The sequence below is a fragment of the Trypanosoma cruzi genome, genomic scaffold, assembly GCF_000209065.1.
Source record: "Trypanosoma cruzi strain CL Brener 1047053517159 genomic scaffold, whole genome shotgun sequence".
Classification (NCBI taxonomy): domain Eukaryota; phylum Euglenozoa; class Kinetoplastea; order Trypanosomatida; family Trypanosomatidae; genus Trypanosoma; species Trypanosoma cruzi.
Window position 1 is genome coordinate 450,852 of NW_001849566.1, and position 11,445 is coordinate 462,296.

The window sequence follows — 11,445 nt, forward strand, 5'->3', positions numbered from 1 at the left end:
TGTGCCTACGAGGTCTGGACAGTGAAGGCCTTTCTTTTCAGAGAACCGTTGTGGTCAGCAGTGCCACACTCACCACACCCTTTTCTCATTTTATTTTATTTTTTTCCACCAGAGGCGCATCGTCACTGGAGGCTGTTGCGCACTATAGGGGCCGCATAATTTTTCTTTATTTTCATGGGATTTTGTGAAAAGAATGCTTGAGAGGACGGCTGGCTGCCCAAATAAATTCATATCTCGCACAAACGAAGATATCTCTTCACAACTTTTTTCTTCTATCGCACTGTCTTTTGGGAGACCGCGATTGAGGGAGTCAGGGAGCCGACAGCTGCCAGACGAAATTATTATTATTTTTTATTTTTATTTTTGCCGCACCACCCACCCACTTTGTGATCCCACCTTGCGGCGTTTTCTTGTGGTGGAGGAGCCCAAAGGCCTGCCGCTTCGCAGGGGATAAGTGTTTCTAATTCTAACTATGTGCAGAATTCAACGGCAGTGTTTGACAGAATGCGCATATGTTTTGGGGGAAACATTACGGAGAACTCATTGCCTCTCCATTTACCGCTTTTCTTCTCCTGTCCTTTTGGATAATTTCAGAATTCGGCCAGCGGCCCAGAAGATTATTCAGTGTTGTTTCCCTCTCTCTCTCTCTTCTTTTCTTTTCTGTCTGTCTTTGACCCTTTTTTGTGCATGCAACAAACGCACAGTGCAGCATTCAATGTGATGTTCTTTCAATGGAGGCGAAGACCGTTTCTACTCCCACCAAACCACGACGCCGTCCTTGCAGCTCCCCGCGACAATGCGGGTGGACGGCAACACGGTGCAGTTCAATTGTCCCCAGCCCCTGAGGGATGCTGGATTTGCGGTTGCTGAGGCCTTGTTTGACGTCGATGTGGCGTTGGACGGGCCGGACGCAAGTACACTCTTCCGAAAATTGTGTGCCACTGCCGCCCCCAAACTTTACTCAGGAACGCAAGAACATGGTGGCCTTCAGCTACGGCGTGCGCTCGTCAACAAAGCGACAACTCATGTACGGCTTTGCAGCTGGAGAAGGATATGCTGCTTGAGTCATCACTGAATTTATTCGGCTGGGCGCCTAAAAGGGCATTTTTTCATTCTCATGCCACTTCATTGGGTCAACGGAGCACCGCGCAGACCTTCTTGACGCCGACAAGGAGCTCGGAGTTATTGTGGGCTCCGTGAAGGAGGAACCTCGTGTGCGAATGGTGGCGCGAATTTGTGTCTCATTGGCCGGCGACGCTCGAGCGGCGATGGACACTATTGTCAAAAACCATGAGAAATACTTTTTTCCCGTGCTGTGTGAAAAGCAGCCAACGCCTGAGCTGGAGGCAATGCCCTCGTATTTGCCCGACACCGTCGTTCTTCAGCTTTACCGCCATGATGGTGAGGCGGAGTTTGCAGATTACATGGATGCAAACTCCCTGACATTTGTCGCCTTGGGAGATGCCGAACGGCCCGCTTTTTGTGGCATTGTTGCCACCGCGCAGCTACACTACGAAGGGGCCCAACGAGCACTGGTGTCGGCAGCAGGAATTCTCTCCGGCATTCGCCGCCGTCGTCTGCGTGTTCCCTTCGGCATGTCAGAACTCAGTGAGTTGTTGCGCCGAGCGTACAATGCGGAAAAAGGCAACCGCAACAGTAGTCTCACTGGTTCTACCGAGACGGTTTTATTGGCTCACGCCTTTTCGGATGCCGTGTTTGCGGAGGAATCGTTCCATTGTCTCTCCACGACTCGTCGTGTTGGCAATGTTGTCTCAACCGGAATTGGATCCGCCACAAGGGATCTTGCCGTTGACAAGTGGCGTCTTGATCAGGACATCATGGAGTTGCGGGATGAACTCATGATTGCCTGGACCGCGTACGACCACAGGCATTGTGGCTATGAATCCAACAGGCCCATTTCAGGCATAAAGGAGGAAGAGATGAAGCGCGTCAACGCCATTGAGAGCAACCGTGAGGAGGCGCGGGAACGGCAGCTGAGTGTGTTTTGCGAGCGCGCCAAGCATGAGGCGGAGAAGATGACCAAAGAGCTTGAGCAGAGAGGTGGGGCCACGTTGGGTGAAATTAAGAGGACTCTAGAGGCGAAAAAGCGGGAGAGCACTGCTCTGCAGGCTGACCGCGAAAGCCGCATTTGGGAGTACGAGCAGACGTTGGAGAAGATCCGAACGAGGAAACAGGACGAGGAGAGTGCCTCGGAGAGGTTGCGGCAGGCGATGCAGCAGCTGGAGCAAGAACTCAGCCTACGGCAGAGCGCCATTGAGACGAGGGAGCAGCAGCTCGAGATGGTTCTACTTGACGGGGCGACGGGGCGAGAGGCCATCATGCGGGAGCGGCATTCTATTGAGGCGGTGCGAAGGACCGTCCGGGAGGAGCGGCGTCGCCAGCGGAGGCAGTGGATCCATCAGATTAAGGAAATGAATGCAAAATTCCTGGAACCGGTGCGTCTGTTGGCTGAGGAGCGGAAGAAGAAGTACGAGCAGGCGACAGCCAAGGAGGACGTCGCCGAGAGGGCTCTTGCTGCCGACATCAAAACGATCGAGGAGTATTTGCCGAAGCTCATTTCCCTTGAAGACATTCCAGTGAATCCGGAGGAGACGGACATCATTCGACGCCAGTTCGACGAGGTCTTCACGCAAGAGGAACAGACATACTTGGTCAGCGCTGAAGAGGAACATACCCGCAAGGAGAGGCTGGGACGAGGACTCGAGGTGTATCGACAGCGTATGCTTGATGACTACGTGGGAAAGGAAAATGGAAAACTGCATGATGCCGAGGCAACGGAACGCCACCTCAGTTCTGTTGTGGATCAGGCGCTGAATTAATTACGCAACGGGGTCCGCATGACAAAGATACCAAGCAAGGGCAATGCTTGCAGACGCCTATATTTTCTCTCGGAGGACTGCAAACGTATTCATTCCTGTGATCTGGACCATCAGGGATTCCCGATAAATCGCAAACGGCCTTCAGTCACCGTGTGGATACGTGACATCGAAAAAGTTCTCATCGGCCCGTCCACAGCCTCATTTGTGAACTACAGCGGCGAGGCACAGCTGGCAAAAACACGCCAGGAGGCAGTTTTTGACAATGGGACGCACCGCCATGATGCCACGCAAAACATCACTTCGTCCAGCCTTGGAACAGACAACCGCCGCGCATTCGCACTTTTGCTTCGCGGTGGGAAATCACTGGAGGTAGTTTGTGAGACTGACGGCGACTGCGAGGCTTGGCTTGTTGCTCTCAAGCGTCTACTGCATTTGAGGACTCCTGCGGAAAGGCTTCTTGAGGAGCGACGGGGTACGTGAAGAGACGCACGTGCGCAGCCGAGCGATAATGACGTGGAAATTCGGTGGGGTGGCCCATCTGACATTCGCAATATGGAGGATTTGTTTTGTTGGCCCCCGATGCAGCAGCTCTTTGCGGCGAGGATCACATTCCGCCAGCCCTCTTCCTTCGGGTGGAACAGGAGCTGGCTGAAAAGCCTGAAAGGAGCACAATAACCGCCTGTGGTGTCCGAGTTTGCTCGGGCCTGGATCTCTTTTGCTCTGGCCGACTTTACGACTAATTGTGCGAAAAGCGTGTCGTTCCGCCTCCGTACTAATGTCGTGGGATCTTTTATTGTTTTTCTCTTTTTTTTTTCCCATGGCTATTTGTGGTTTTCTTGTGTGCTCTTTTAGATGTATTGAGGCGGCTGGTTGGAGAGAGGCTAGCTGCCTCACAATCTTGTGTGAAAAGGACTTTTGAACCCCACGTGTTTGGGTTATTAGCGAGTGAAGGGAAGAAAAAAGGGAAATGATGGTCACCACCAGTACTACTGCTGCTGCTTTTTTCCTGTTCTTTGCTGCCGGGTTTAAGTGGGCTATCCATCATTTCTTGTGGGTGTTCCACACCCTTCTTCTCTTTCCTCTGATTCTGGATGCGTTTTTTTAGCACCGCCGTTGTGGGGCCATTGCTTTGCCAACATGCATACGGGGGTGGTGCTCCTTCCCATAGATGTGCCGTGAAAAAATATTAATATATTTTCAAATGCGCCGTGTGCTTCTCTGTGTGCGTGTAATGTGGGGCTTAGGCCTCACCCAGGCAGGGGCAATGACACCTTTGCACCATTGCGAGGCGGCCGTCGAGGCGGTGCACTAGCACAACAAACTGTGCGTTCCATATCACACAGAGTATTCGCTACTGTGGGAATCGAACACTTGTTTTTTGGTGAAACTACCAGGGCTTATCCACTGGGTGCGGTGCGTTGATTCGGCAAAGGGAACAGAAGGACGTCCTCTATGAGGTGTGCCTATGGAGGGAGAACTGAACTGCTACCTTGGTGGCTATAAAATATTGGTATTTATCTGAAACGAGAGGGCGCATCGCTGTCCATGACGAGACTTTATTCATACGGACGTGATGCGGCGGGTGGAGGAGGCCAACGGGCATGAGCAATACGAGAGCGATGCCATTGTTGGCTGTTGAGATGATTTGAGCAGTGATGATGATAATGATGGGGCGAACACTCTCAGGTAGGAACGCTCTTCTCGCTGTCAAGGTATCAAAGTTGCACGGTAATGTGCCGCAGGTTGACCGGCCCTCTTTTTGTGAGGTTTTCCGACACGTCGGTGGAGCTGCTCGGCGTTCTCCAAAAGGGTGTTCTGTTCTGCACAGATGTGGCTGCCCGAGGATTGTATCTGCCACGGGCGGACTGAAGTGTGCACGACGATCCTCCGACAGATCCAGCGTGTTGTATTCACCGCACTGGACGGTCAATCCCGCATTGGCAACGTTGGGGACTCTCTGCTGTTCCTCATGCCACACGAGGCAGGATGCATCCCATGCGTGAGGACCCTTTATCGTCAAAGAGAGAGGGATCAGTGGCTCTTTACGGGAAATGAGGCGGCAGCAGCAGCAAATGGAAGAATGATAATACGACTCGTCTCTTTCCACCACCTGACGACGTTGGACCCAAAAAGGGAACCACATGTGAATGCAACGCACAGCCACTTACGTGTGCACTGTTATTCGACTTGTCGTGAAGCGGGATGGAGCCGTCAACGACTCACCTGGCGGAGATGCGAGCTGGAACGATGATCTCGCCCGACTCGCACCGTGTGTGTTCCCATCGTACATGCAGGCGCACGCAGGGCACTCCAGAGAGCCTATAAACCGTTTTTTAAATTTGTGTACGCTCACATTGGTTACGTCGCACACGGTTTCCTTCTTGGCAAGAGACCCGGTGATGTTTGGGCACAACTGCAGAGCTTTATTGGGGAGGACGCGAAGACCGCGAGAGAGGCGTCTTCTCTCGACACACAGGAGGGAGGAAGAGGGTGCGAGGGCTTTCGAGGTTGGATGCGACTGCAGTTGGAGGCGCGTCACGATGATTGGCTGCGAAGCGTGATTCTGCGGAGGCAGCGCCGTGTGACGTGTAGTACTGCTGGGAGGGGAGTTGAACGGAGGCTGGCACGGAGTGAAGAGAGAAGTGACACACCCAGGAAGCAAGAGGCCAATGTTGCAGTGACGTTGGTGAAGTGTTTTCCATGGGATGAGCTGAGAGGTTTCTCCCATGGCGCTTAGCTGTGCCCGCGCCAGCCCGTGTTTTTTTATCTTTTTGACTTCACAGAGTGTCCAGGCTCTTGATTTTCGCTTGCTTGGCGCTCTTCCACCATGGGGGTCAACGAGCCACGGCGACCTATCGGGATGCCAAACCCACGGGAATCGTGGGCTTCAGCGTGGTCAATCTGGATCAGTGAGCGGAGACCTGCGGCAACTCATTCTGCGGCGAGTATCTCACGCACTGTCACGGGTGTCGGCGCCAGTGTGTGTCTGCCCGACGACCGGCATTTGTATGGCGTACGCCCTTTGCAAGGCTGAGGGAAAGGGCGGGAATTCCCACGGGCACATGTCTGCAGTCATAATGTGTAAATTGTGGACTTGTTTGTGCGGCAAGGCAGCAAGGTCGCTCAGGGGATGCAGCATAGACTGGGAGTACACTTTCTAGCGGCGTGTGCTTGGTGACTACCGAGGCGATGCCCCCAAAGGGACGTATGTGGGTGATGCAGATGCACTGGATATGCGCAATGCCATGCTTCGTGACAGGGAGCGAGGGAGGAGTGGCGTGATTCCTCCTGCCATAGACCCATCAATTTTTGAGGAGTTGGAGTGAGGCCAAGGGGACAAGCGTGTGTATCTTCACCTTCTTGCGGGAGGACGCGCAGACGTTGGATTTCTTTGTTACTTTGTTGTCACTGTGTCTGCGGCGACGTTATTTGTTTTTTTTCTCCAGAGGCATTCATTGTGCGATTTGCGCGTGTTTGGTTTCCAACGTTTTCAGCACCACCGAATAGGATGTTGCGCAGGATCGGAATACATGGATGTGCGAGAGCATCGCATCGCTTGCCCGTAATAACACACACGCACACGGTTTCAGTGAGTCTGACACGTCACGTTCTTCAGACCGTCCAAAATCACTTGTGGGACGTCACTTCATTTGCGGCGTCGGGAAAGTGAAGGAAATGGAAAGATATGCCGAGAACGCAATGCCACTCCATAATACCGCGGGCTGGCGGCGACAAGGATCAGAGAGCTTCTACTTAACATTGAGAAGAGGGCAGCGCTCTGATGATCCGGTTTGATCTTTAGGAGCCTCTAATGTAGTGTACACCGTGTGGGCCTTTTTGCTGCGGATATGCAGAGGGGTGATGTGGGGTGGAATTATTGTTGAGGGCAGCACGGACACCGCCTGACCTTTACGGGAGGGAATGCGTGGTGTTATTCCGTGCTTCCTGGCCTGCGTTGTCGCACTCATGCTGTGTGTGCAGATGGCCACGGTAGTGGAGCTGAATACGATTCAACCTGTGTTTGCTCACGGGGACTACGCAACACATGTATTCCTTTGGTTTCCCAAAGGAGGGGCGCATCGCCGTTGCGTGATTCCCGCGGCAGTTCATTACCCTGCGACTGTGCGTGCCACCGTCCGCTGCGCCACTGCAAGTCCTCGCCTTTGTGAGAAATGGGGAGCGTGACTGCTGTGGCGGTGGTCGAATGTTCCCGAATTGGTGCTTTTGGTGATCCCACTTAGAGCGCCGAGCAGCGAGGGGCCGCACATGCCCAGGAGGTGGGAGTGTGTGCTGCAACCGCACTTGCGATTTGCATTTGGGATGTGACATGTTTCTTTGGTATTTTTATTTTTGGTGATGTGCGGGGCAGCGGTGTGTTGGCGTGTGCGGGCTGCTCATGGCTGCTGGTGTTGTCTTTCCTGCTGTTCTCCCACTCAACTCCTTTGCGTGCGACAGACCAAACGTTCTTACGGGCGTGTGGTGGGGCCGCGTTCTTGTTTGGAAAAAAAGCCTTCCGCAGGCATAATGAGACTGCCGTCCGTGCCACACGAGGCAGTGGGGAATTTCCTGGGATTTATTGGCGGGGTGGCACCGCACCCATGCGGTGTGGTTGATTTGTATTCCGCAATGCACGGTGAGGGGGATGTGCGGTGACAACTTCCTCCAGTGGAGCGGCACGAGCAGCACGGGGAGCGGAACGGAGGAGTGGTGGCTGCGTGCTTCCCAGTGATACGTGAATGGCGAATGCAATATGAAAGGCAGCATCACGGCACTCTTTTGCCATGCACACCACAAATATTTTCCATAAAGCATGCAAATTGTAATCTTTTCTTTTGTGTGGGGGATTACCGTGAGGCATCGCTGTTGTGGTGTGTATGATTTGTGCTCCCTGCATGTGGCCGCTTCTGCACCGAATTCTCCTCCCACTTTTTTGTGCTTCTTTCAGGGTTTATGTGCCCACGTCCTCCTGCAGAGTGTGTGCGGTGACGGCGGTGCCACACGGGTGCGGGACCGTGGCGAGCGGTATGCGTGGACGAACCCTCCGTGCACACCACGTTGTTATTATTGTTGGCTCTCTCCAACACTGTGCTGGGTGGTTGGCACCCACTTGCCGTCGTTGCGGCGGTCCTCGTGCATGTGGTGTGCGTCGCACACTGTGTGGATGACTCTCTTGCTGTGGCTGCCCGTCATGTCTGTGCCTAGTTACCCCATCTCTCTCTTATTCTCTTCCTGTTTGGTGGTTAGTGTTCAGCTTTAACTCTATCCAACTAAAAAGAACAGAAGGAAGCAATGCCTGGAAATCAAGCGTCTGCTGTGCCGCAGGGATATATTCGGAGGAGAGCGAAGCCGGAGTCTGAGGGTGACACAGATCAACCCGCTGCGACTCGCGGAAGAGTGGAGGAGGTGCGGCAATTAATGTGGGCTATTGACAGTCAGGTGGAAGAATGCGGGCTGCGGAAAGGCCACGAGTCTGCGTACGATGCGAGGTGGCATCATGTCATGGAAGTTCCTGGCGGCGAGGGGACGGGAATGGAGGTGCATGAGGGGGAACCACCGCAGTCATGGACGTACAAGGCGGTTGGCCGAACCCTCGAAAGGGATGACGGTGTGGAGCAATCCGGTGCACCACGCCTCAGGCTGATGGTGCTTACCTCGGAGAAGGCATGGCATTTCTTGGGCAGGGAAGCAAGTACCGACTGCTATGTGAACTGTGAGGTGGAGCGAGTGTGGCAGATCGTCAAGGGCGATCTCACCGAGTTGTTCAGCAGTCGTCCTGAGGACCACTTTACGCCTCATCCGCGTTTGTTGACTGGGACGCCCGGTATCGGGAAATCGATGGCTGCCGGTTCGTACCTCCTCTACCAGCTGCTGCACTACGATGCGGAGCTGCTCCCTGTGGTTGTGTTCTTTTTTTGTGCAGGTAAGGCATACGTGTTTAACAAGACCACCGAGACGGTGACATTATACGCGGATAAGTCCAGTATCAAAGCTGTGAAGGAACTGTCTCGGCGCGGGATGAAGGGGTATATTATCTACGACGTGATAGGCAGGTTTGATATTCCGTCTCCTTGTTTGCCTCCCGGAGGCTGGGGCATGCTTGTGGTGGCAACGCCAGAGACAACAAGTTACATACACTGGGCGAGTGAAAAGAGAGCCGTACGAATCGTAATGAATTGCCCTGATGAGAGCGACGTGAAGGCAATGTGCGTTTGGAAGAGGCGCAATCAACCCATGCAGCAGCAAGCGGAATACTGGCGAGAGGTGAAGGGTCGCATGAACAAACTGGGACCTATTCTTCGCTACATCTTTGATGAGGGAAGTTATAACCATTGGATTGGAGATTGCCACAGCTTTGTGGATTGGACGACCTCTCGGGAAATCGAGCGTTACTTTGCTTTTGGAACTTCCAAAATGTGGGAGGGTAATAAGGCGCTTGAATATCTTGCGAGGATTGTCCGAGTACGAGGAGAGCGCAATGGCGAGTCGCCTTTCAATGTACCGATAACTGACCACCTCGCAAGTAAAACATTGTGCAAGTTGAAAACGTTAATGACGCAGGCTGAGTTTAACTTATTTGTATCGAGGATCAGGGATTATCTCATGCACGCAAATTTTGGGAGGTGTGCCATGTTTGCATTTTTGAATGTGGCCTTCATGGCTGCAATAAGACGTAAACTGAAGGAGCTGAAGCCCCCAACACGACGTCCGTCACACCGCTGTGCGCCGGAAGTGTACTCACAGGAGGGCCCCACCAGCCACTATTTTTTGCCGTCGGTGGAACGCATTGACAAGAAGACTTGTATAAACCACCGGCTGCTGTACATACCGGAGGTCGAGAAATTTCCGCTGGTGGACGGCTTTTTCTTTATGAAGTCCAATCCAATGACGCTGGTCGGGCTGCGGATGGCTACGGCGGGTGGACAACACACCACCGCCAGCACTGTGAGGCAGTTCACTGAGTGCCTGGCGGCATATTTTAATGGCTGGGAGGAGTTATCCCGAGACATGTCGTGGGAGATTATTTATGTGCAGCACGCGGACAGCACGCCGTTGAATGACTGGCAGAGATGTGATGTCGACAATTCCAATAATTTGACCGAGGAGGGCCGTGAGATTGCGGCGTTCTGGAACGAAAAGGTGCGCCAGTACCAAGTGTTAATATCGTACAGAGACTTTAGAAGAGACGAAGCTCTCCGAAGTGTGCAAAAAAATAATGGTAATAGGAAAACAATTAGGGAGGGAAAGGGGTAGTTTTGACTTTTGGTGAAAAAATATTGCGGGAATTATGTATTTTTGGATGCTTGTGTCTGAGCATGCGGTGCGGGCGCACCAGCACCATGCGGCGGCATCGCACACGAATGCCCAAAATTTCCAACGCTATCGAACTTAACAGTGGCAGAAGAAATTGGGGAGGGAAAAGGGTTGTTTGGTTCCTGGTGAAAAACATTGGGTGGTTTTCATATAGTATGTTGATTGTGTGTGCATACGAGGCATAATTGGAGAATTGCCCCGATATGAGGGAATCATTGTGTTTGGCGCTGTCGCAGTACTACTGCATTGCCCATTTTCTTCTATTGTGTTCTAAGGCCCATCAATAACAGAGGCATCTTTAGGGGATGTACGACGAATAAGTTCTATTGAGGAACCAGTGCACTCCGTATGACCGCATGGAGTGAGGCATCGCGTCATGGGTGGATGAGGATCCGTTTCCGCGTGTGGCACTTTGAGAGCTCAATTCGTGCGTTGTCTGTTGGCTGCGGGGCTGTGGCCGTATCCCGTTGGCCGTGGGATTGAACTGGAGGCGGTGGCGGTGTGTTCTTCTCTTCCCCGTCCATTCTGGTTGATTGCTTGCGGCGTGTGCGTTTGTTGTGTGGAGGCCGTCTTGCAGTTTATGCAGACAGTGAGGCACAACTGCTGTGAAAGGCCGCGTCTTCTCAGTATGAACTTATTGCCGTTACGCGGTGTGTTTGACCATATCTCTCATTATGTGCATGAGCGCCTTGCGTGTTTTACCGGAGCGTTGGGTGCGACCATCTGCCATGGCGACAATTTGTATGGTTGAGCGTGCGTGCGGGTTAGGGTTAGGGGTTAGGGTTAGGGTTAGGGTTAGGGTTAGGGTTAGGGTTAGGGTTAGGGTTAGGGTTAGGGTTAGGGTTAGGGTTAGGGTTAGGGTTAGGGTTAGGGTTAGGGTTAGGGTTAGGGTTAGGGTTAGGGTTAGGGTTAGGGTTAGGGTTAGGGTTAGGGTTAGGGTTAGGGTTAGGGTTAGGGTTAGGGTTAGGGTTAGGGTTAGGGTTAGGGTTAGGGTTAGGGTTAGGGTTAGGGTTAGGGTTAGGGTTAGGGTTAGGGTTAGGGTTAGGGTTAGGGTTAGGGTTAGGGTTAGGGTTAGGGTTAGGGTTAGGGTTAGGGTTAGGGTTAGGGTTAGGGTTAGGGTTAGGGTTAGGGTTAGGGTTAGGGTTAGGGTTAGGGTTAGGGTTAGGGTTAGGGTTAGGGTTAGGGTTAGGGTTAGGGTTAGGGTTAGGGTTAGGGTTAGGGTTAGGGTTAGGGTTAGGGTTAGGGTTAGGGTTAGGGTTAGGGTTAGGGTTAGGGTTAGGGTTAGGGTTAGGGT

General features: G+C 52.9%; 1 protein-coding gene and 2 pseudogenes across 1 annotated transcript, besides 7 other annotated features; all 3 read left to right on the forward strand.

The window, feature by feature from the left end:
* Positions 1-170: part of a sequence feature (areas merged during assembly that could not be assigned to a particular haplotype. This can correspond to areas where the two haplotypes were merged or to regions with more than two copies in the genome that were merged during assembly.) that runs on past the window's edge.
* Positions 171-11,445: a sequence feature (areas not merged during assembly with more than two copies in the genome that could not be assigned to a particular haplotype).
* Positions 178-622: a mobile genetic element.
* Positions 336-365: a sequence feature (AT_rich).
* On the forward strand, positions 732-3,515 carry Tc00.1047053509163.100 (annotated as a pseudogene).
* On the forward strand, positions 4,496-5,401 carry Tc00.1047053509163.105 (annotated as a pseudogene).
* Tc00.1047053509163.110 (retrotransposon hot spot (RHS) protein, putative) lies at positions 8,130-10,091 on the forward strand (the record flags this gene model as incomplete). The annotated part of the gene is made up of 1 exon (XM_807871.1): positions 8,130-10,091. The coding sequence occupies one exon, from the start codon at positions 8,130-8,132 to the stop codon at positions 10,089-10,091; it is 1,962 nt and encodes a 653-aa protein (XP_812964.1).
* Positions 10,726-10,915: a repeat region.
* Positions 10,926-11,445: a repeat region.
* Positions 10,929-11,445: a microsatellite.